Raw genomic sequence first — 23,477 nt, 5'->3', positions numbered from 1 at the left:
CCAGGGTGTGGGGAGAAGATGCTGTTAGTAAAGTCTGCTTGTGATGCTCAGCGGGAGTGTTTCTGGAAGACAGCAGGGGTTCCAGGTGAATCCTCACCCAGACAGAGCTCTGCGGGCAATCAGAACCAGGGCCAGGGATGGGTGAGCGGGCAATCAGAACCAGGGCCAGGGATGGGTGAGCGAGGCAGGCTGGGCCAGCTGCCATGGTGCTTGGTCAAGGAGGCAGGGGCAGTGACTGGCCTGTCTCCCTCTGGGGGCACTCTCTCCCCACCGGCCTTGCTGTCCACCCCACAGACAGAAGAGTGGGTGGGAAAGTGCCTGAAAGGGAGAGGAGAGGGGCCATGGGATGAAGAACCAATCAAGGGAGAAAGGGCAAAAGAGGAGGCTGGAGGGGAAGTGAGGGCCCAGGCAGGCACAGGGTGGGGCCGGGAGAGGGGCCCAGGGCCGGAGGGCGGGAGACAGCCTGGGAGGGAAAGCGCTGGGGAGGGAGGAGGGAGGGACAGGCTGGGAGACCGGCGGCGCTGACACAGCCTCGATGTGTGGAACGGGCTGGGGTTTGGCCCACAGGTCAGGCGTCTGGCAGTATTATGGGATGGAGAGGCCTTAGGAGACAGGGAGAGTATTATGGGTTGGAACAGCCTTAGGAGACAGGGGAATATTATGGGCTGGTGAGGCCCGGCTCCAACTGGAGGCGGGAGGAAGGGGTGCGGGGCGGGAAGGGGGGGTGGTGGTGGAAGGGAATATTATGGGCTGGAGGCCTCCTGCGACCAGAGGCAAGAGTATTATGGGCTGGCAAGGCCTTCGGTGGCCAGAGGGGGGAGCAGCGGGGGATGGCACCGGCTGCATGTGACCGAGGGGGGGGCCAAGTTGGGGGGGTGGCGAGTGGGGGTGGGGGAGCATATTATGGGATAGCTCTTTGTACCTACTGCGGGGACTGCTTCTCCAGAAGATATTATGGGATGTCGTGTGTGGGAGGGGGAGAGGGGCTGGGGGATTATTATGGGATGGTGGTGCAGAATGGGGAGGGCCTGAGGCGCTCTTCTCCCACCGCCCCCCCCACACCCCTTACTCTCTTGCCATCCTCTCTAAGGTCTGCCTTCTTTCGCAAATGGCCCAAGGAGAACACCTGAAATCTACCACCCCCCCTCTCGCTCTGTGGGCACCTCGACCCATCCTAGGCATCCCGCCTAATTAGCAGCCACCTCGCGGGTGCTGAGGGGGAAAGGGAGCCCTTGGGGATGGGGAGAAGGTCCCAAAGCGGGGATGTGGTGGCCAGTGGACCACACCTCCCACCTGTGCGGCGTCCCCTTGGCTCCCCATCCCCGTGGGTCACTCTCCGTCCCCTTCCCCAAAGTGGGGGCCCTCGATCCTCCTCCCCTTCCCCCTCCCCTCCATTTCCTCTCCAGCTCCCTCCACAGCCGTAACCAGTAAAACAGGCGGCCAGTTATTATGGGATGGCTGCTCCCGGCAGCTCTGCAGGGAGGGGGCGGTCACCGCGGAATGTCTCTTGTGGGTGGCTATTATGGGATGGCCGCCTCTCTTTTGGGGGGGGTGGGGGCTCGCAAGGAGAAGGATTATTATGGGATGTGCCCAGCGCAGCTGGGTGGGGCTGTCCTGGGTAGGTGAAGCTCTGGGGAAGGGGGATGGGGAAGGAAAGGAAGGAAGAGGGAGGGAAGAAGCTGGGGAGGGTGGGGTGAGCCCTGGAGCCAGACCTGAGGCCTGGCAAGAGTGACTGGCTGGAGAGGTTCTTCAGTGACAGCTGTTTGAAGAGGCCCCTGGGGGCAGGCTAGAGCTAGCCAGATCTGAGCCCTGGACACCTGGGTCCCTAAACAGCTTGTGAGCTACGGGGTCGCTGAGTCCAGGCATGCAGTGAGGAGGCCTGGGTTCTGGCTGTGTAACACACGAGGTAGTAGTGCTCCTGGGTGACCACAGCACCAAGTACTCCTCTCGCTCCCTGCCTTCCTGGGTTTGAGCCTTGGGACTGTAGCTCAGGTAGGGGTCAGGCCAGGGGAGCTCTGCCACCTTGCAGTCACACCCAAGGAGCTGAGGCTGTGTTGGCTCCTGCAGGACACATGCCTGGGTGGTGCCCCCCAGTCCTGCACCACCTGCATCCTGTCTAGCTATCAGAGTGCACTGTCACTGTGGCTTTTCTGTCCTATGTCGCCTTCCCAAACCCCCTTTTCTGGCAGAGCAGGGGAACCCTAGTCCCTTAGACGTCTTATGAGCAGAGTTTCTGGGACTCACAGAACAGAGATGTAGAGAGAAGAGCTATAGAGCATGTGCTGAAAACTCCATGGACAGCCCACTGTGTTATTCTAGGTTCTTCTGTACCATGGGATGGAAGCAGAACTCTAAGGTGACCAGCTAGAGAGGCTGTCCCCCTGGGTGCATTAATCAGGAGATTATCCCACCCTTAGTCTCTGTGGGCCAATCATGCTGGTGGTTTATTTATAATTTATCTGGGAGGGTAGCATGGGGCTAGTATATGGAGGCGAAGCACAGAAGGACCACAAAAGCAAAACACAAACACACACATCCTAGCCCTCTGGAACTCAAGAATAGAGGAAGGGACTTTAACCTTCTCCTTGTGGTGGTATCATGGAGAGGTGGGAAGTAAGGGGAGCCGGGGGATAAGTGGGTACAACCTGCAGGGGTGGGGCAGAGGGGCTGTGGTGGACAAAAGGGACCATGTTTGTAATCCCAGGCAAGAGGCTGTGACTACCCAGTTACAAAACTCTCTTCCTGGTTTATATTATGAGTCACTGTAGTAACGTGGTATATATATGCGAAGAAGAGGGTATGGGGCAGATGGAGACGTTACAGAAGGGAATTTGAGCCCCGGAGGCAGGCTGGATCCCCTAGAGAAATGGGGAAGGAGGAGGGCATACTAAGTACCTGGCAGTTCATACACGAATGAGAAACTTCTTGAAAGGAGGTCTACCCACATTATGGTATCTTAATGAAAGAGCTGTCCCCTCTCCCCCAAGTAAGGAGTAAAAGTTTTCCTCTTAGTACTCAGAATAAGCATGGGGGAGGGGGTGCACAAATGAATGGGGTCCAATCTTGATGTCAAGAGAATTTAATGAGAAGACTAGGCAGCCTTGCACAATGGGGGAAACAGCCTGCGTGCCACAATGGATATGCCGAAAGGGTGGTCCAGGGAGTTAAGTCAGGTAGGAGCTGGGGGAAAGCCTTACCAGCATCACTGGTGGTCTGCTTGGGGGCACAGGGATAGTGATTTCCCAAAGCAAGCTCTTGCCTCTCCTGAATTCATCTCTCCTCACCAGTTCTCCAGTCCTGAGGTTCTCAGAGGAGGGAGAGTCATCTGGCCAGGCCCTTTCTCTAGGGAAGTGAGATTAGAAGGGCAATGCAGAGATGATGTGAGGTTCGTCCCACTCACTTCTGGTCAGGAAGGGCCTCTCTTAGGAGGAAGTTCCGGTTTCTCTTCAACCTGTCCTACCACCAAGGGTCTTGGACTTGTGTGAAAAGCAGAGGAAGATATTATCTGACTTTGGGGTCTGGAGCGGTGGCAGCAAGGAAGTGGCGTTGGGATATTGGTTTTCACCCAGGTCCTGGTTCTCTGGGGATCAGGAAGAGGGAAAAGTGACAGGCTGTAGACTTAGGTTCTCTTAGGGCCAAAAAATTCTAAGATTGGGCTCTCTGACTTTCTTGGGCTGGGTCCCCAGTGTAGCTGCAGGGTAGGTGCAGTTAGGGAAGGGGGTGGTATGTGTTGGGAGGCTACCTTGTGGCATAATAAATGAAGAAGGCATTCTGGGATGTTGACTTGTACACAGGAGGGGAAGATGGTGAACGTTATACAAAGATCAGGGGTGTATTTTGGGTGGAGAATGGGACCTCAACAAGATGAGGATGGGGGCAGTTGGAAGTATTATGAGATTTCAGGATACAAAATGAGAAAGGATATAAATAAGAAACATGGGGCGTTGAGGGTAAGCAGAACTTGGTGTTCAAGCATGAGGATGACAATTCTGGCATGTTGATGAGTCTCTCAAGAAGGAAGCACATGATGATGTTATAGGATTTCGTATTAGAAACGCTGGATGGATGAACCTTGCTTTCCAATCAAAATCTCTTAGTATGTAGGGAGCAGATAGGAGATTATCTTGACCATCCATCTATATTGTAAATCCTTTTGAAATACCTTCGGGGCTCTAGAAGGACCGCTGAGAACTTCTACTGGGATCTGATCTCTCCTGAGGTCAGTTGGGATTTGTTTTATTCTCTGTAACAGAAAATTAGGAAATAGCACTCAGTTTTCCATTGACACCAGACATTCTATCTCATCTTGGAGTTTGGTTGTTTATGCTTCTTGAAGGGAGGCACTCCCCACGGTGCCCATCTTTGTGCCTTGCTAGGTACTCCGTCAACATCTGTTGCATAAGCACGAGCAGCAGTGAGCAGAGGGAGAGCAGTTCTTGGATCTTTGTATGTATATAGCAGGATCCTCAGTTCACACCATGGTGGGATGTCCACCCATAGGAATGGCCTAGGGGTGAGAATAGACCGCTTGACCTGGGGAGGCGGTGTGGGAAGAGGACTGCTGGAATGTTGAGAAATAATCTTTAGGTGGGAGTTTGTAATTATTATGGGATGCTTTGGGGTGAACTAAACTTTATGTAAATGGCTCATCTGGCCAGTATGGTATTTGGTTGGTCTTACTCAAAACTCAACTGGAGGTAAGTGTCTGGAGAACACCTGGATTTTGGTGGAATTGGGTGGGGCCCTAGGTTGACTCTCAGTTCCTGCATGTCTGGAAATGATGGATGAGGGAAGCTAGGGTCCATCTTAGACATCAGGAGGCTTTGTGCCAGGACACTGCTTTGGCTCATTAAGGGATGAAGGTGTGTACAAGTTGGGGTGGGGGAGAGGGCAATGTGGGTAGCCTGTTTCATCCTCGCTGGTGTGGGTGTTAGAATAGACTGACAGCCTTGGAGACAGGGGAGATACGAGTATGAATATTATGGGATGCCTGGCTGGAAAGGTAGAGGGGTGGTGGAGTGGAGATGAAGCATTATGGGATGTGACTCTGGGTTGTGCTGGGAGTATTATGGTATGTCTGGTTGACCACGGGTTCTTTGCAATTATTATGGGATGTCAGGATGTGGGTGGGGGAGTAAAATTATGGGATAGCTTTCCAGTGTTAGAGGAAAGGAGATTAGTTGTCCCTCTGTGGGGTGACAGTAGGGCTCTTCATCATTATGGGCTATCTCTTTGATAGGGCAGGAGTGGTTATTACGGGCTGTGAACTTAGAATGAATGTGTGAAGCTTGGGGGTCATGTTGTGAGGATCTAGCCTTGCAGGGGCCGAGGGCAGCGCCAGGGGGTTGGTTATTATGGGATGTCAGTATAGAAGGTGGGAGACTGATTATTACGGGATGTGTGTGGGAGGAGGCCGAAGTGTCCGTTGTGTGGGGGGGGTGAGTTTCTGCCTATTATGGGATATCAAACTGGAGGTGGATGAAGAGTGGTTATTATGGGATGTCTGTGGGGGATGGGGATTGAGTATTATGGGATGTGAGGCTGAATGGCTGGGAGGGGTGCTTATTATGGGATGGCCATGGGGAGGGAGAGGTGACGAATTATTATGGGATGTTAGCATTAGGGCCAAGAGTGAAGAAGTTGGCAAAGGATGGCTATTATGGGATGTCTGGGGGTGTAAAGGGTTAGTTGCAAAAGGTCGGCAATACCATGAGATGTCAACAGCCCTGGCATATATGTGTATGGAGTGTGTGTGCGTGGGGGTGGTGGTGGTGGGGGGGTTGGTGGTGGTGGTGGTGGTGGTGGTGGTGGTGGTGGTGTCCGTGTGTATTATGGGATGGCCAGGGGGTGGTTGGTTGCCCGGGTGACACGCGCGCGCGCGCTCGAGGGGGCGTGGTCAATGGTTGCCGGAGCGACGAGGGGGCGGGGGTTGCCCGGGAGACCTAGGGAGGAGGGTGGCGGTAGTGGAGGGGGGGTTGGAGTTGGTTGAGGTTATTATGGGCTGTCCGTGGGGGGGCGGGGCCTGTGCGGTGGGATTTCCCGGCCGGTGTTTCGGGCCCTTTAAGAGGCGAAGCTGGAGCCGGAGCCATTTTCCCCCCTTCGGCCGCGGCGAGGAGGAGCCGGAGCGGGAGTGACACCGGGCCGGACCCAGCGCGACCTGCGGCGGCTCTGGGGTGAGGAGAACGCGGGGTTCCCAGAGAGACAACCCCTCTCAGCCCGACCAGCCCCGAGGGTCCTCCCTCCATCCAGCCGCCCCTTGGGCGTCCCCGGACCAGCGGACCGCCCTCTGCCCGGGGAGCCGACCCTGCCTCTCCCTTTCCTGCAGGGTGCCCAGCCCCCGCCCTCGTTCGGCCCGAGTCTCGCTCCCCGCGACTCCCCACCTCGGGCTTGGCCTCCCACAATGCCCGGCGCCCCCCTCGCCCTTTGCTCACTTGCCCCCCGGGACACGTGGCCCGGCCCCCTGCCCGGTGGGAGCTCCGGCCCCCCACGCCCCTGCCTCCAGCCCCCTGGAGCGCCGAGCCTCCACGCCCCCTCGTCCCCGCGGCTCCTCCGGAGAACCCGAGTTGTCCCAGAGGACAGCCTTTGGAGAGCTACCCTGTCTGGGGACTGGCCCCTCCCCAGGCGCAGGGAGGCGCCCCCCCACCCCCCAGTGACCTTGTGTCCCTGAGCGCCTCGCCGCCGGCCGCCTCCCCCGGCCCCCCCGCGCCGCGGCCACTCGGACCCCTTCCCCCGTCACGCCCGGCTCCGTCCAGCGGCTTCTCCCCTCCCCACGCCGGCACCGGCCTGCCCTCGGGGGCGCCGCTCCCTCTCGTCTGGGGGGCTCCAGCCGGGGAGCCGGCTTCCGGGCTGCCCCCGGGAGCGTGGAACTAAAGTTCAGCCTGAGTGGTTCGGGTGCCCTGCTCGGGTGGCTGTGGGGCGGCCGGGGGTGGGCGGAAAGCGCGGCGGGGTGGGGGAGGGGGCCGTGCGCGTCACTGTTCTCTTTCTCTCCCCCCTCCCCCGCACAGTGACTCGGGCCAGTGTCGAGGGCCCCAGGCCGCAGGCAGGAGCAACTGGGCCAATTCCCTGGCCGGGAGCGGAAGGGGATGGCGTCGGGCCTGGGCTCCCCGTCCCCCTGCTCAGCGGGCAGCGAGGAGGAGGATATGGATGCACTTTTGAACAACAGCTTGCCCCCTCCCCACCCAGGTAACAGCTTCCCCAAGGGCCCCGGGCAGGAAGGAGCCATCTGGGCCCTCCCTGGCGACTCTGGTGCGGCAGGGTTGAGTTTCTGGGCTTTCTCTGTGCAGTCGGAGGTGGAGGGCATCCGAAGGGAGTGGTTCCCTTCTGCGGAGCTGTTGTGCGAGGGGGCTGGAAGCCATGTGCCTTCTGGGCTCCGCGGACCGCGATGCAAGCTTGCTGCACTGTCTTCGGGAATGCTGTGCAGATCCCGGTTGAGGGAGCTCTCCGGGCTGGCAGGCTTTGCCTGGCGTGGGTCCTAGGAGGAATGCAGGTAGCTGGGACCCCTGGAGGCTGCGCGGCGGCGGCGGCGGCGGCGGGGTTGAGGATTGCGGTTGGAGGAGACCAGCCGGGCATCTCTGCTAGTAGGATCCTGTAGCTGCTGCTGTGGAAAGGAAAGAGGGAGTGCGGGTTACTCTCTGATTATTTTTAGCTTCTGATCAGTTACCGGCTTTCTGTGCAGTTTCAACCGTGTGAAGTTTGAATTGCGCTCCTCAGCTGGGATCTAGAGCGCTTTTAGTCAGGCAGATTGCTGGAATGTTGAGTGAGGCTAGGGGTAGGATGTCATAGCCTGCAGGATATACTAGGAGGAGCAAAAAGAAGGAAGGTGACACCCTGGGCACCCCTCTTCCCCTGGCAAGTGGACTTAATCCTGGCTTTTTTCCCAGGAGGCTTCTGCCCTGTGCAGGTAGCCTGGGGTTTGGGCTGGTGGTGTGAAGTGTTTGTGTCGGTGTGTTGGGGGTTGTGCTGTCTGTGTTTTGGGGTGGCTCCTTGGACTGGCCGAACCCCAGTGGTTATAACCAGCCTGTATGATTGGCATGGCTCTTGTCTATCCTCAACTGATGATGGATGTCATGTTTCTAAGTGGATGTCTCTCTCCTCTGTCCTTCGTTCTTCAGAGCACTTAGCTAAGTCACCTACTTGTTTCCTTGATCTTTTTTTAGTTTAGTTTTTTTTTTACATGCCATTTTTTCATCTTCCTTGTTTGTATTTTTATTTTAATTCTGGAGCCTGCTGGTCCTGTTTTTGTTTTCCATCAAGCATCTTTCACTCTTGCCTTCTCTTTGCTTAGCTCCAGCTGCACGCTGAGGTGGTCTGGGAGAGGTGTTTCCACATTTGGCACTTCCTAAGTTGGAAGTCTTCACTTCAACCTGAGGCCACTTAGGAGAGGGTCAGTCTTCTTACTGAACCTTCAGCTGTTGGGATGAGAATCTTAGGCTTGAGCCTCATCACCGTGTAGGGCAAGGTGGTAGATTTCTGTGCTATTGCCCAAGGTGGGGTAGGGTGGTGCTAGTGGTGAGGCAGTCCCATCCTTTCTGTGCGGGGCATGAGAAGTAGCAGTGCCATCCAGCCAGTGTTGGTTCCACATCTTGGCTTCCTGTTGGCCCCTTGGTCTGGGGCTGCCCCTGTGTTGACTGGGAGCCTGTGGGCTCCCAGGGTGAACTCTGCCCCAAGCTGTAGCGTGACCCAGTTTTTCCACTTGCCCCACCCCATTCCTGCCCCTTTCCCAAATCGTTCTCTATGTCTCAGCCAGTTTGCCGCTTGCTGTGTCAGCACATCTGCCTGAGAAGTTTGAGGGTCTTAGGTGGATGGAAGGGTGTCCCTTTTGCCTCCGCGAGTTTGTCCTTGTCTCTACTTCCAGCTTTTATGGAGGCATGGCTGATTGGGAAGGGGGGCACCACAGGGATTGCTGGGGAGAAGCCCTTAAGAAAATGATTCTTTCTGGTGAGATCCAGGCTGGTGTCCCATTCCCAAGGGAATGGGAGGGGCTGTCTTGTGCCTGGCCTGATCCTGGGCTGAGAGGGAAAGGGGGAGGCTGATGGTGCTTTGTCCAGCCCAGTGCCGCCTGTTCCCTAGTATCTGCCTCGCACAGGAAGGGCGGAGTCAGAGGCATTTTCGGGCCAGTTCTGGGGGTCAGGAGCAGAGAGCATGTGTAGGAGAAAAGGAAGCATTCTGTTGTCCACCACTCTCTAGGTGCTGCTCCTTTTTCTCTGTTGGATAGGTGGCTACCTCTAATCTGTTAGTGGTGGTTTAGGATCTGTGGTCTGCACTCTGGTAGAGGTGATGAGGAAACTGAGTTTCAGAGGCGTCTTGTGGGCTCCCATTCCTCAAGGTAAATCTTTTGGGTGTCAGAAGGAAGGTTGTGTGCTCTGCCCACAGCTCCACTGAACTCTTGTTAAATCTAAGCTCCGATGATTGAAGGCATAACGAGGGAGTAAGTCAGCCCCTCACATGGTGTAACCCTTCAAGGTGTCTTGGGTTTCCTTGCCTAAGACATTATTAGAATGGCCTCTTGAGAACAGTGTCATCCCACAGTAGGTGTTTGAAGAGGTGGCATTTGGACCTGGGGCCAGGTAGTAATTTGGGAAGTCTTCTGTGAGAGGGTAGTCTTTCCCCGGCTACCTCTCTCAACCGCACTCCCTCCCCTGCCACTTCCTGTCTGTCCTCTGTTGGCAGCTGGGTGCCCTGGGTTGGCTTCTGTGGTCAGGAGCCATTTTCCCTCTCCTCAGTGGGTGAGGCATTCCCTCCTTCTCTCCACTCCCTTCTCCACTCCTCCCACCTTGAGGGGGGTGGGTGGCTTGGGAAGCAGGAGGGGGAGGAGGAGGGAGCCTGTGCGCTGGTGTGAATGTCTGTTACAAAGGAAGCTGCCTCCTGGCCTTCTCCTCCCCCTCTGTGCCCCTTCCCACCTAGGCCTGCCCAGGAGCTCTCAGTATTACCCCAGGCTTTGTGTGTGCTCCCAGCCGGGGAGGAGGTGGAGCCAGATGGGGGGAGGAAGGGGGGGGGATGGTGACAGCTGGGCTGATTTGGGCCCCTGGGGAGAAGAGGCTACTGACCCAGGAGAAGCTGGGGAGGAGCAGTAGAGCTGGAGATGGGGAAAGGAAATCAGCTTTGGGAGTGGGCGTGATCCTGGGCTGGCACCGGAGCCTGGGGCTTGGAGGTTCTGGTTGTTTTGCGCAGTGATGAGCCAAAGGGGTTAGTGAAGGGTGTGGTTTCTGGGACCCTCGAGCAGGTACTGTTCTGGGAATGTGCTGAGGGTATATTCTTTAGTTTTTACCTTCTGCGTAGGACCGCTCATTCTCGTTTCCCGGCTTGTGGAATGCTTGGTGGCTGGTTATAGGAGGACTAAGCACGTTTCTCTTACTTGGTTAACTGTACGCAGCTTGACTCAGCTGCGCTGGTGAACACATAGAGGACTCGTGTTAGGGATGAGGGAGAGGAGGCAGGGGTCTGGACAGCTGCCCGAGGTGGGCCTGGTCTGGCCTGGCAGGCCTATTTCAGGCATATACAGCTCTCTCTTTGTCTGTTTTTGTCCTGAGTATCAGCTTCCTTCTGTGGCGTGTATAGCAGTTCTCTTCAGTGGAATCTGGGACAGAAGGTGGGGGAATAAAGTCTAAAGCCTCTGGATTGGGCTCTAACCTTCTGCTATTGATCTTTTCCCTGCCTCCCTTTCTTTGCCAAAACATATGTAGAAAACGAAGAGGACCCGGAAGAGGATTTGTCAGAAGCAGAGACTCCAAAGCTCAAGAAAAAGAAAAAGCCTAAGAAACCTCGGGACCCTAAAATCCCTAAGAGCAAGCGCCAAAAAAAGGAGGTGAGTGGGTGACTGGATGTTATGGGCGGCAGGAGGGAGTGGGAGGTGCTCTGTGGAGGGCTGGGGCCTGCGTTTCTTGCCCTGGGGCGGTGGGCCAGGTCCTGGGCGTGAGCCTCAGGGCCGTCCTGAGGTCAGCATGTGTGTAGCATGTGTGTGTGTGTCTCCCTCTCCCCCTTCCCTGCTCCAGCGTATGCTCTTATGCCGGCAGCTGGGGGACAGCTCTGGGGAGGGGCCGGAGTTTGTGGAGGAGGACGAAGAGGTGGCTCTGCGCTCAGACAGTGAGGGCAGCGACTATACCCCTGGCAAGAAGAAGAAGAAGAAGCTCGGACCTAAGAAAGAAAAGAAGAGTAAGTCCAAGCGGAAAGAGGAAGAGGAGGAGGATGACGAAGACGATGATTCAAAGGTGCCTGGACCTCCATCCTCTTCTCTGTACTTCTGTCCTTTGTTTTCCAGACACTCTGCTGCCCCTTAGAATGTTTTCTCTCCACCTGTTTCTGATGATTTCTTCTTAGCCCTCTTACCCTGGACTTGCCAGCCTTAGTGGCAACTCAAACTCCCTTAGCGAGGGTGGGCACTAGGAGTCAGGCTTTGACTTTGCTCTCTCTGCAGGAGCCTAAATCATCTGCTCAGCTCCTGGAAGACTGGGGCATGGAAGACATTGACCACGTGTTCTCAGAGGAGGATTATCGCACTCTCACCAACTACAAGGCCTTCAGCCAGTTTGTACGGTAAACAGGAGGGTCTTGGGGGCAGGAGATGGAGAGCGCTTCTGTAATCTCTTCTCACCTCCCTCGCCTCCTTTATTTTTAAACTTTTTCTCTTTTCTGTTCCTGCCATTTTTCCCCCAGACCCCTCATTGCTGCCAAAAACCCCAAGATCGCTGTCTCCAAGATGATGATGGTTTTGGGTGCGAAGTGGCGGGAGTTCAGCACCAACAACCCCTTCAAAGGCAGTTCTGGGGCTTCTGTGGCAGCAGCGGCAGCTGCGGCAGTGGCCGTGGTGGAGAGCATGGTGACGGCCACTGAAGTTGCACCTCCTCCGCCCCCTGTGGAGGTGCCTATCCGCAAGGCCAAGACCAAGGAGGGCAAAGGTGACATGGGGCTCAGTGGGAGTGGGGACTAGTGCGGGCTTGGGATGTCGAAGTTGGAGGAAGCGTGGACGCGCTATTCTGTCAGCCCAAAGATGGAAGCTAGGAGGTGGGAATGAACCGTGGATTAGGAGGGAAACTGGGGAAGCTGGCCACGTAGAAATATTTTAGGTGGGGAATATTTTATTGGGTTGGCCAAAAAGTTCATTCTGTTTTTTCCATAAGATGGCTCTAGTAGCACTTAGTAGTTGTCTTTAACTTCATTTGAAACAATTTCGTTAGGTTGTATTGTGACAGCTGTCATATCAGTGTGCATTTAAAAAAAAACTTATCAAAATTGGTGAATTTTTGTGTAGCCATTTTAATATTGAAGATGGAAGAAAAAAAGCAACGTTTTCGACGTATTATGCTTTATTATTTCAAGAAAGGTAAAAAGGCAACTGGAACGCAAAAAAAGATTTGTGCAGTGTATGAAGAAGGTGCTGTGACTGATCGAACCTGTCAAAAGTGGTTTGCGAAGTTCCGTGCTGGAGACTTCTTGCTGGACGATGCTCCACGGTCGGGTAGACCAGTTAAAGTTGATAGCGATCAAATCGAGACCTTAACTGAGAACAGTCAACGTTATGCCACGTGAGAGGTAGCTGACATACTCAAAATCTCCAAATCAAGCGCTCAAAATCATTTGCACCAGCTTGGTTACGTTAATCGCTTTGATGTTTGGGTTCCACATAAGTTGAGTGAAAAAAATCTTCTCGACCGTATTTCCGCATGCCGCTCTCTACTTAAATGTAAGGAAAATGTTGCATTTTTAAGACAAATTGTGACAGGTGGTGAAAAGTGGATGCTGTACAATAATGTGGAACGGAAGAGATGGTGGGGCAAACGAAGTGAACCACCACCAGCTATGCCAAGGGCCGGTCTCCATCCAAAGAAGGTGATGCTGTGTATATGGTGGGATTGGAAGGGAGTCCCCTATTATGAGCTCTTTCTAGAAAACCAGATGATTAATTCCAACAACTACTGCTCCCAGTTAGACCAGCTGAAAGCAGCACTCGATGAAAAGCGTCCGGAATTAGTCAACAGAAAATGCATCATCTTCCATCAGGCTATTGCAAGACTGCATGTTTCTTTGATGACCAGGCGAAAACTGTTACAGCTTGGCTGGGAGGTTCTGATTCCTCCGCCATATTCACCAGACGTTGCACCTTCGGATTTCCATCTGTTTCAGTCTTTACAAAATTCTTTTAATGGAAAAAATTTCGATTCCCTGGAAGACTGTGAAAGGCACCTGGAACAGTTCTTTGCTCAAAAAGATAAAAAGTTTTGGGAAGATGGAATTATGAAGTTGCCTGAAAAATGGCAGAGGGTAGTGGAACAAAACGGTGAATACACTGTTCAATAAAGTTCTTGGTAAAAATGAAAAATGTGTCTTTTATGTTTACTTAAAAACCGAGGGAACTTTTTGGCCAACCTAATATCTTTCCCATGTTCTGCTCTGTGGTGTGTATTTGGATTGTATGATCTTACCTGCTTTCTCCTGATTTAGGTCCCAATGCTCGGAGGAAGCCCAAGGGCAGCCCTCGTGTCCCTGACGCCAAGAAGCCTAAGCCCAAGAAAGTAGCTCCCCTGAAAATCAAGCTGGGAGGTTTCGGTTCTAAGCGTAAGAGATCCTCGGTGAGAGCCCAGCCTGTCCCCTGGCGAGGGTGCCTTAGCTAACGGGGAGGATGTGGTCTTAGGTCAGGATTCAGGGTTCAGTAGGTGCATGAGCATGTGGGGAGTTGGCCATAGAAGAGGTGGTTAGGCTTCCTTGCTGGGATTCCAGCACCCCTAGTAAAAGGGTGATCCCTTCTCCATCACTGTCTCCTTCCCCTTGGCCTGAACCTCTAACCTTCTCATCCTGCCAGAGTGAGGATGACGACCTAGATGTGGAGTCTGACTTCGATGATGCCAGTATCAATAGCTACTCTGTTTCTGATGGTTCTACCAGCCGCAGTAGCCGCAGCCGCAAGAAACTCCGGACCACGAAAAAGAAAAAGAAAGGTGTGTTTCTCTTCTGTATCAGTATGTAATGGAATGAGGGGGGAATGATTGGGGAAGCATGTCCCTAAGGAGATAGGGGCTGGTTTAGCGGGGTGGGGGGAGGTAGGTTTTTTCTAATAACTGGGCTTTCCCTCTTCCTTGCCTAGGCGAGGAGGAGGTGACTGCTGTGGATGGTTATGAGACAGACCACCAGGACTACTGTGAGGTGTGCCAGCAAGGCGGGGAGATCATCCTGTGCGACACCTGTCCCCGAGCTTACCACATGGTCTGCCTGGATCCGGATATGGAGAAGGCTCCCGAGGGCAAGTGGAGCTGCCCACACTGCGTGAGTGCCGGGCCGTCGTGGCCCTTCGGGACCCTTGAGCGGAAGGGTGGGATGAGGAAACTCTTTGGGGCCTGGGTGGGGGTAGGAGTGGTGGCGTTGCTGGCTACGGGCTTTGGGAAGCTTTCAAAGGAATGATGGGCACGGTTCAGATGGGGGTTGGGTGGGGGTGGGGGTGGGGGTGGTAGTAATCTGACTCTGTGGTCCTTGACTGCAGGAGAAGGAAGGCATCCAGTGGGAGGCTAAAGAGGACAATTCGGAGGGTGAGGAGATCCTGGAAGAGGTGGGGGGAGACCCTGAAGAGGAGGATGACCACCACATGGAGTTCTGTCGGGTCTGCAAAGATGGGGGGGAGCTGCTGTGCTGCGATGCCTGTCCTTCCTCCTACCACATCCACTGCCTGAACCCGCCCCTTCCAGAGATCCCCAACGGAGAGTGGCTCTGTCCCCGCTGTACGGTGGGTGCCTGGCCCCGGCCGGTGGTCCAGCAGCAGGGTTTACCCCTCTTGCGTGTAGGTGTCGTGAGGCTGAGGTGCAGGAGAGGTCACTGGAGGGCTATAGGCCTTTCAGCCCTGAGGCATGGATCTTCCTTCCTCGTAGAGTCACGGGATACCTTTGTTCTGGGAAACCGTAGGACTAACTTTGAACAGAGTTGATGCTTTGCCAGCTCTCCGAAGTGGGATGGAGCCGTGTTCTTTTAGCCCAGAATATCCTTTCCTGTCTTGACACCCAGCCTCGAGGTCTTGGTAGCTTGGTGATATAATAGGGCCACTGAATGCTGTTAGATTGCTTAAGAGAGGAATTCTGAGCCCCAGGTCTGTGACTTTTCTGTGCCTACTTGTTCTGGGTTATTGTTGAAGTCTAGCTACTGGCTCTGTTAGGCAGATAGGAGTGATAATGTCTCACAAATCCTGGACGAAGTCCAGAAACAGAGAGGGAATTCTGTTCTTCTCTCCTGGGATTAGGGTCCTAGGATTAGGTCTTACTTGAAACGAGGTTTTAATAATGCTCTGATGAGGTTGAAGCTGCCTGTGGGCTATGCCGTGGTAATGATTCGGTGTTGGATCATCTCTTTTCCTCTTAGTGTCCAGCTCTTAAGGGCAAAGTTCAGAAGATCCTAATCTGGAAGTGGGGTCAGCCACCATCTCCCACACCAGTGCCTCGGCCCCCAGATGCTGATCCCAATACTCCATCCCCCAAGCCCTTGGAGGGGCGGCCGGAGCGGCAGTTCTTTGTGAAATGGCAAGGCATGTCGTATTGGCACTGCTCCTGGGTGTCTGAACTGCAGGTAAACCTGGGATAGAGTAGATGTGGGGCTGCGATGAAGAGGGTAGTGAGAGAAAGCAGCCTTGTGGGTAGGAGTGGACATAGCTCCTTGGGGACTTCCTTCTCTCTCCGCTCTTGCAGTTGGAGCTGCACTGTCAGGTGATGTTCCGGAACTATCAGCGGAAGAATGACATGGATGAGCCGCCCTCCGGGGACTTCGGTGGCGATGAAGAGAAGAGCCGAAAGCGGAAGAACAAGGACCCCAAGTTTGCAGAGATGGAGGAACGCTTCTATCGCTACGGGATCAAACCCGAGTGGATGATGATCCACCGGATTCTCAACCACAGGTACCGGGGGGCTGGGCCGGGCGGCGTGTCGTGGGCATCCTGGAGGTGGGCATCGTGGGCATCCTGGAGGTGGGCATCGTGGGCATCCTGGAGGTGGGCAGCGTATCCGCGGGGGCTTAATTAAGAAAGTGGATGTCACCAGTAAGTTACAGTTGGATGAGACACTCAGTATGTTATGAACTGACTGAATCCTGGTACTTGAGCTATAGACTGTAGATACGAGATCATTTTTGGTGCAAAGACTGGTGGACCAGATGTATTTGCTTCTGAATACGTGTGGTGTCTGGCCTCCTTAGAGGTCTGGTTTTTGAGGGGAGCAGAGCAGGGTGGCCTTCTGGCTCTGAGGGTTTTCTCTCCTTGACTTTGTAGCGTGGACAAGAAGGGCCACGTCCACTACTTGATCAAGTGGCGGGACTTGCCCTATGATCAGGCCTCCTGGGAGAGTGAGGATGTGGAGATACAGGACTACGACCTGTTCAAGCAGAGCTATTGGAATCACAGGTGAGGGACTTTGATGAGTAGAGCTGCTGCTCATTGAGAAGGACTCCAGGCAGCTGTTGATGTATCTGTCTTCCTTAGGGAGTTGATGAGGGGTGAGGAAGGACGACCAGGCAAAAAGCTCAAGAAGGTGAAGCTGAGGAAGTTGGAAAGGCCCCCTGAAACCCCAACGGTTGACGTGAGTCATCAGGAGAGGGAGGGCGGTTTGTCGGGTAGGACGATGTATGTTGTGTGCTCCAGTCTGAAGGCATGATCTCAAGTGATCACTGTAGCTAAGTTGCTTCACACAGACTGCTTCCCTAATTCTCCACATCTCTGTAAGTCAGGGGAAAGATACTAGGATTACTTTATTTTCTCTCTTCCTCATCAGAAAACTAAAAACATAGATGTTAGTGTTTATATGACTGAGGAGGTGTTATGTATGGAGGGGTCACATAACCGAGCTTTTGTGAAACTTATTTTGGAACCTGGGTCTTCTGACCCTTAATTCATGGCTCAATTCTTCCGGGGTTTTGTGTAATATAAGGTGAGTCTGGTTAAGGTTAAACAGATAAATCTAGAGGGGGCATAGGATCATTTACCTCGTGGTTCCTGACCAGTAGAATTTACTGTACTGCCAAGGAGACTATGATGTGTCTTTCTTGGATGTCTGTAGGACCAAGATCTGCGTCTTGCCTTGCTTCCTGGAGGATCCTAAATAAAACACAAAGTTACAGTAACCATTAAGCACCTTTTCCCCACCAGTTTTTGTGGCCCCTCGAGTAGGATCTAGTGAGAGTGTGTCAGGAGGGGCAGCTGCCGTCTTACGGAAGGAAGGGAATTCCTGGCCAGCTCTTGACTTCTTTATTTCGTCCTTCAGCCAACAGTGAAATATGAGCGACAGCCAGAGTACCTGGACGCTACAGGTGGAACCTTGCACCCCTATCAGATGGAGGGTTTGAACTGGTTGCGCTTCTCCTGGGCTCAAGGCACCGACACCATCCTGGCTGACGAGATGGGCCTTGGGAAGACCGTTCAGACCGCAGTCTTCCTCTACTCCCTCTACAAGGAGGTAGGAGAGCTGGGGCTGTTAGTTTTTTGTGTGGGTATTTTGTGTTCGTGGTCTTCTCTTACACTCTGAGGAGACAGAAAAAGGAAGGAAAAAAATTGGTCTCTGGCCCTGGAGAACAGTGTTGAGTGACAGTAAGATAGATGCAAGTACACAGAGACAGACTGGAGGGAATGGAGCTGTGGGTGGGATTAGTGGTGGGTGCCTGTAGCCTCGGTCCTGGGGGACGGATATGCGCTGAGACAAGCAGAACTGTGGGTAGAAGTAGTGTGGAGAGACATCGAGCGGCAGGGGTGCGGTGTAAGCTCCCTGCAGGGCAGGCAGGCGTGTTGGTACATGGAGAAGGGAGGGAGAGGAGCGGCCACGCACACGCCCGTCCTCCGCCCACTCCGGGGCAGGGGCAGGGGCAGGGTGGGCGCTCGGGTTGCGTGTGGGACCCTCAGTCCTTACTCTCCGTCTCCTCTTCTTCCTCAAAGGGTCATTCCAAAGGCCCCTTCCTAGTGAGCGCCCCTCTTTCTACCATCATCAACTGGGAGCGGGAGTTTGAAATGTGGGCTCCAGATATGTATGTGGTGACCTACGTGGGTGACAAAGACAGCCGTGCCATCATCCGAGAGAATGAGTTCTCCTTTGAGGACAATGCCATTCGTGGCGGCAAGAAGGCTTCCCGCATGAAGGTACCTCAGCGGGAGGGAGACCCACCCTCGGAGAGGGGAGTTCTCGCTCTGGGCCCCTCGTGCCCCGGTCCCCGGGGTGAGGCGAAAGGATAATAGCCGGGAGGAGGGAAACCCCCCGGAGTCCCTTGGCTTGGCCTGTACCGGCAGAGTTGGACAGGAGTGACCAGGTTGCCTTCTTGTGCAGAAAGAGGCATCTGTGAAGTTCCACGTGCTGCTGACGTCCTATGAGTTGATCACCATTGACATGGCCATCTTGGGCTCTATTGACTGGGCCTGCCTCATCGTGGATGAAGCCCATCGGCTCAAGAACAATCAGTCTAAGGTGAGGGGGGGCGGGAGGTATGGCCTCCAGTTTTAGTGTTCTAGTACTGCCTACTCATTAAGGGGAGACCTAGGAGGACAGGAAAGGGAGAAGGGCTCTCTGCCTTCCTTCCTCACTCGTGATAGATGACCCTTGGAGGCCAGGCCTTGAAAGTAAGATGGAGGGCTTCCCTGGCGGTCCAGTGGTTAAGAGTCCACGCTTCCATTACAAGGGGCACGGGTTCAGTCCCTGGTCAGGGAACTGGGATCCCGCATGCCGCACGGTGCGGCCAAAAAAAAAGAAAAAAGAGTTAGTAACGGGAAAGAAGATAAAGGAAAAAAAAAGGTGGGGATGGGGGCGTAACTGCTGGGCGGCAAAGCAGAAGTCTGTGGACATGTGCTGGAGCCCTCTTCTTACTGAATTCCACTTCTCTCCTGCCTCACCAGTTCTTCCGGGTCTTAAACGGTTACTCGCTCCAGCACAAGCTGTTGCTGACAGGGACTCCATTACAGAACAACCTGGAAGAGTTGTTTCACCTGCTCAACTTCCTCACCCCTGAGAGGTTCCAGTGAGTGTGTGCTTATCCACAGTCGGCTCCGCGTTCTTCCAGTTCTTCCTTTTGCCTGTTTCTTATGTCACTTTCCTTTCTTCCTTCCCCCTCCAACAACCTTTTCCTTTCTCTTTCTGAAGCAACTTGGAAGGCTTCTTGGAGGAGTTCGCTGACATTGCCAAGGAGGACCAGATTAAAAAGCTGCACGACATGCTGGGGCCTCACATGTTGCGGCGGCTCAAAGCTGACGTGTTCAAGAACATGCCTTCCAAGACAGAACTGATTGTGCGTGTGGAGTTGAGCCCTATGCAGAAGTGAGTCTGAAGGGACAGAAGCACTGGCTCCGTTTTGCAGACACACTTAGACACCTGCCAGTCTGCACAGTGTTTCCTTCTCCATACTCTGCCGCAAGGCGTGTGGTGACAGGAGGCAGCGAGGGCTAAAGAAACCTATTGCCAGGTTGCTGGGGCCCAGAGTTCTTTGTTTTCTTTTTTTGACATCTTTACTGGAGTGTAACTGCTTTACGGTGCTGCGGCCGAGCTCTTACTGAGTTAACCCTTACCTTGTTTAAAATGATGGTGGCGGCGCTTCTTAGGTTTCCTTGGTCCCAAAGGGAGATATGTTGGAAAGAAGATCCCAGACCCTGGGACTGCATTATGAGTCACACAAAGGCTCTTGAGCATGGCTTACCTTGCTGTCTTGCCCACATAGGAAATACTACAAGTACATCCTCACTCGAAACTTTGAAGCGCTCAATGCTCGAGGTGGCGGCAACCAGGTCTCTTTGCTAAACGTCGTGATGGATCTTAAAAAGTGCTGCAACCACCCGTATCTTTTCCCCGTGGCTGCCATGGTACGTTGTGCCACCTCTTGTCCCTCCCTGGGCGGGAACTGCTCCATTTGGGGTTTCTTTCCATATTTTTTTCTTTTTTGCTTATTTCCTCAGGAAGCCCCTAAGATGCCTAATGGCATGTATGATGGCAGTGCCCTAATCAGAGCATCTGGGAAGTTATTGCTGCTTCAGAAGATGCTCAAGAACCTTAAGGAGGGTGGGCACCGTGTACTCATCTTCTCCCAGGTATTGTGTGGGAGCTTTTGTGGGTAGCAGTGGACAGCTCAGTGACGTAGGGGAGGAATTGTCATCTGATTAATCCCATAATTAAAGTATGCTCATTTTCCAGATGACCAAGATGCTGGACCTGCTAGAGGATTTCTTGGAACACGAAGGTTATAAATATGAACGTATTGATGGTGGAATCACCGGGAACATGCGTCAGGAGGCCATTGACCGCTTCAATGGTGAGAGGGAAGGAGTGGCTTCGGTCCTGGCATCCTCACTCACGGCTCTGGACCGATCACTTGTTCTTCTTGAGCATCTGCTTTTCTGCGTAGAGGTTTAGGGTCTTTTGTCAATTGACGTGGAAGAGTACTGTTGAATGTCTTGATTGGAAGGATGTTTGGATTATTGCTAGGAGATTGTTTATTCCCTTTGGAGTCTTTGTTCTTTCTGCTAAAAAGAAGGACACTTTATTTAACCCTCCGCATTGCATCTTGAGGCCCAGGAGGGACCAGGACTTACCAAACCCAGATAGCAAGTTAGTGGCAGGCTTGTCTCAGTAGCCACTACCACCTCCTCTTCTTTTTTTTTACTTTTTAATTCGAAATAATTGTGAACTTAAAGTTCAGAAAATAATACAGAGAGTTGGTGTATACACTTCACCCAGCATTTCTTAATAATGACTTATATAACCTCAGTACAATGATCAAACCCAGGGAATTAACACTGGTGTCATACTACTACCTAAACTGTAGACTTGAATTGAATGTCACCACTGTTCCTGTGACAGGATCCAGTCCCAGATCCCACGTTGAGCGTAGTTGTTGTTTCTCTTCCAGTTCTTCATTCTTTCCTTTCCTTTCACAACGTTGACGACTGGTTAGCTCTTTTGTAGAACGTCTCTGTTTTTTGTTTTTTTTGGCGGTACGCGGGCCTCTCACTGTTGTGGCCTCTCCTGTTGCGGAGCACAGGCTCTGGACGCGCAGGCTCAGCGGCCATGGCTCACGGGCCCAGCTGCTCCGAGGCATGTGGGATCTTCCCGGACCAGGGCACGGACCCGTGTCCCCTGCATCGGCAGGCGGACTCTCAACCACTGTGCCACCAGGGACGCCCTAGAACGTCTCTGCTTTGATATTTTCTCATGCTGAGATTGACACTAGACATTTTGGACAGGAATCCCAGAGAAGCGATGCTGTGTCCTTTTCAGTGCATCATTCCCAGGGAGGACATGATGTTGATAATGTTCCATTGCTGGTGTTAACCTTGATCACTTGGTTAAGGTGGTGTCTGTTGAATTCCTCCCATGTAAAGTTACTCTTTTTTTTTTCATTGTGATTAATAAATATCTTGAGGGAGATACTTTAGACTGTGGTGACATCCTGTTTCTCCTTAAACCTTCACACTGATTTCAGTATCCATTGGTGGACCTTGCTTATGAGTATTACTTATTAATATTATTAGTTTTGTGTTTGCCTAATGAGGTGGGTATTTTAATTCAAATATAGTTGGTTTACAATGTTGTGTTAATTTCTGCTGTACAGCAAAGTGATCAGTTATGCATATATATATGTTCTTTTTAAAATATACATTCTTTTTCATGTTCTTTTCCATTATGGTTTATCACAGGATACTGAATACAGCTCCCCGTGCTATGCAGTAGGACCTTGTTGTTCATCCATTCTATATACAATAGTTTGCATCTCCTATGAGGTTTTATAGTTCTGATATTCCTTAAACATTTATTAACTGAAATTCCAGAGACACCTCTAATGGTGTTTTTGGTTCCTCTCTTAGCACCAGGTGCTCAGCAGTTCTGCTTCTTGCTTTCCACTCGAGCTGGGGGCCTTGGAATCAATCTGGCCACTGCTGACACAGTTATTATCTATGACTCTGACTGGAACCCCCATAATGACATCCAGGTGAGCAGAGGTAGCAGCCTTGGTCTACAGTGACTTTTTGGAAATGCATAGTGTTCTCTGTGAGGGCTCCACCATCTGGGATTAGTTGTTTCAGGGGGAAACAATAGATTGTTTTCAAATGTCTTTTACCTTATTGTAAGCCAGAGAGTTTGGGTTAGCTGTGGTCCTATTTTGGGTAACATGATAGAGGGTGGTATCTTGGGGTAGGGGTGCAAAGGGAAGTTTTGTGTGAGGGCAAGCTGCAGCTCCTGCCTTATGCTGGATTTAACTTATTATGTGGAAGTCAGGGCAAGAGTAGGAGTAAGGAAATATGATTACTTCAGTTTTTGCCTCCGTTTTGTGCACAACTCCAGGCCTTTAGCAGAGCTCACCGTATTGGGCAGAATAAGAAGGTGATGATCTATCGGTTTGTGACCCGTGCGTCAGTAGAAGAGCGCATCACGCAGGTGGCAAAGAAGAAGATGATGCTGACACATCTAGTTGTTCGGCCTGGGCTGGGCTCCAAGACTGGATCCATGTCCAAACAGGAGCTTGATGACATCCTCAAGTTTGGCACTGAGGAGCTATTCAAGGACGAAGCCACAGATGGAGGTGAGCTAGGCAGGAGCTTGTTTTGGTGTGGGGCTTGGCTTCTCTAAAGGGTATCTTTGATACCTAGGGTCCTGAGACTCAGACCTAGGGTCCTGTGGGACTTGCTTTTTCCACTGCAGCTGCTGAAGTTAACTGGGGGTATGGACCCCTGATTCTTTATAGGAGGAGACAACAAAGAGGGAGAAGACAGCAGTGTTATCCACTATGATGATAAGGCCATTGAACGACTGCTGGACCGGAACCAGGATGAGACAGAAGATACGGAATTGCAGGGCATGAATGAATATTTGAGCTCATTCAAAGTGGCCCAGTATGTGGTGCGAGAAGAAGAAATGGGGGTGAGTATGAGTCCAAAGCAATGCTGTGCTTGGTGATTGGTCCAGAAATTGGAGTTGAGACCACGATGGTATTTGAGATGAGAGGAAACCATCTGTAGGCAAATTAGTACATTGCTGAATTGATACACCTCTTCCTTTGAAGAAAAATTCTGTAACATATGAGCAAATCACATTCTCATCTTTGACGTGGCTGTCCGGCCACTTTTCACACTCAAAACACTTGTATTAGCTCTTCTTTTTTTTTTTTCTAATAACTTTTATTTTTATTTTTGGCTGCGTTGGGTCTTGCTGCGTGCAGGCTTTCTCTAGTTGCAGCCAGCAGGGGCTACTCTTCGTTGCGGTGCACGGGCATCTCATTGCGGTGGCTTCTCTTGTTGCGGAGCATGGGCTCTAGGCGTGCGGGCTTCAGCAGTTGTGGCTCGCGGGCTCTAGAGCGCAGGCTCAGTAGTTGTGGCGCACGGGCTTAGTTGCTCCGCAGCATGTGGGATCTTCCCAGACCAGGGCTTGAACCCGTGTCCCCTGCATTGGCAGGTGGATTCTTAACCACTGCGCCACCAGGGAAGCCCTGTATTAGCTCTTCTTTATCAGAATCTCATCTTATTTTCTCTTATGTATTTTATTAGCCCTATAAAT

General features: G+C 52.8%; 1 protein-coding gene across 7 annotated transcripts in view; it reads left to right on the top strand.

Annotated features, from left to right (window-relative positions):
• Positions 1-6,002: 6,002 nt before the first annotated feature.
• CHD4 (chromodomain helicase DNA binding protein 4) overlaps positions 6,003-23,477 on the top strand; it is a 30,067-nt gene continuing 12,592 nt past the window's right edge. For 4 of the 7 annotated variants that reach the window (XM_033404293.2, XM_004279040.4, XM_033404292.2 and 1 more), the window contains exons 1-25: positions 6,012-6,173; positions 7,005-7,182; positions 10,683-10,804; positions 10,992-11,207; positions 11,414-11,532; positions 11,653-11,894; positions 13,438-13,565; positions 13,796-13,931; positions 14,078-14,256; positions 14,471-14,710; positions 15,337-15,540; positions 15,660-15,865; positions 16,235-16,366; positions 16,445-16,541; positions 17,223-17,414; positions 17,888-18,088; positions 18,273-18,410; positions 18,836-18,957; positions 19,080-19,253; positions 19,651-19,792; positions 19,886-20,017; positions 20,121-20,238; positions 21,791-21,915; positions 22,269-22,506; positions 22,669-22,844. In XM_033404293.2, the coding sequence (XP_033260184.1) occupies positions 7,083-7,182; positions 10,683-10,804; positions 10,992-11,207; positions 11,414-11,532; positions 11,653-11,894; positions 13,438-13,565; positions 13,796-13,931; positions 14,078-14,256; positions 14,471-14,710; positions 15,337-15,540; positions 15,660-15,865; positions 16,235-16,366; positions 16,445-16,541; positions 17,223-17,414; positions 17,888-18,088; positions 18,273-18,410; positions 18,836-18,957; positions 19,080-19,253; positions 19,651-19,792; positions 19,886-20,017; positions 20,121-20,238; positions 21,791-21,915; positions 22,269-22,506; positions 22,669-22,844 (3,879 nt within the window). In that variant the 5' untranslated portion in view covers positions 6,012-6,173; positions 7,005-7,082. Of the gene's footprint in view, positions 6,174-7,004; positions 7,183-10,682; positions 10,805-10,991; positions 11,208-11,413; positions 11,533-11,652; positions 11,895-13,437; positions 13,566-13,795; positions 13,932-14,077; positions 14,257-14,470; positions 14,711-15,336; positions 15,541-15,659; positions 15,866-16,234; positions 16,367-16,444; positions 16,542-17,222; positions 17,415-17,887; positions 18,089-18,272; positions 18,411-18,835; positions 18,958-19,079; positions 19,254-19,650; positions 19,793-19,885; positions 20,018-20,120; positions 20,239-21,790; positions 21,916-22,268; positions 22,507-22,668; positions 22,845-23,477 lie in introns of all 7 variants that reach the window. The other 3 variants (XM_033404295.2, XM_033404294.2, XM_033404296.2) reach the window with 2 other exon arrangements.

Source organism: Orcinus orca, chromosome 11 (genome assembly GCF_937001465.1).
Source record: "Orcinus orca chromosome 11, mOrcOrc1.1, whole genome shotgun sequence".
NCBI lineage: Eukaryota > Metazoa > Chordata > Mammalia > Artiodactyla > Delphinidae > Orcinus > Orcinus orca.
The sequence above is the reverse complement of the archived record's forward strand: the minus strand, read 5'-3'. Positions and strand labels throughout refer to the sequence as shown.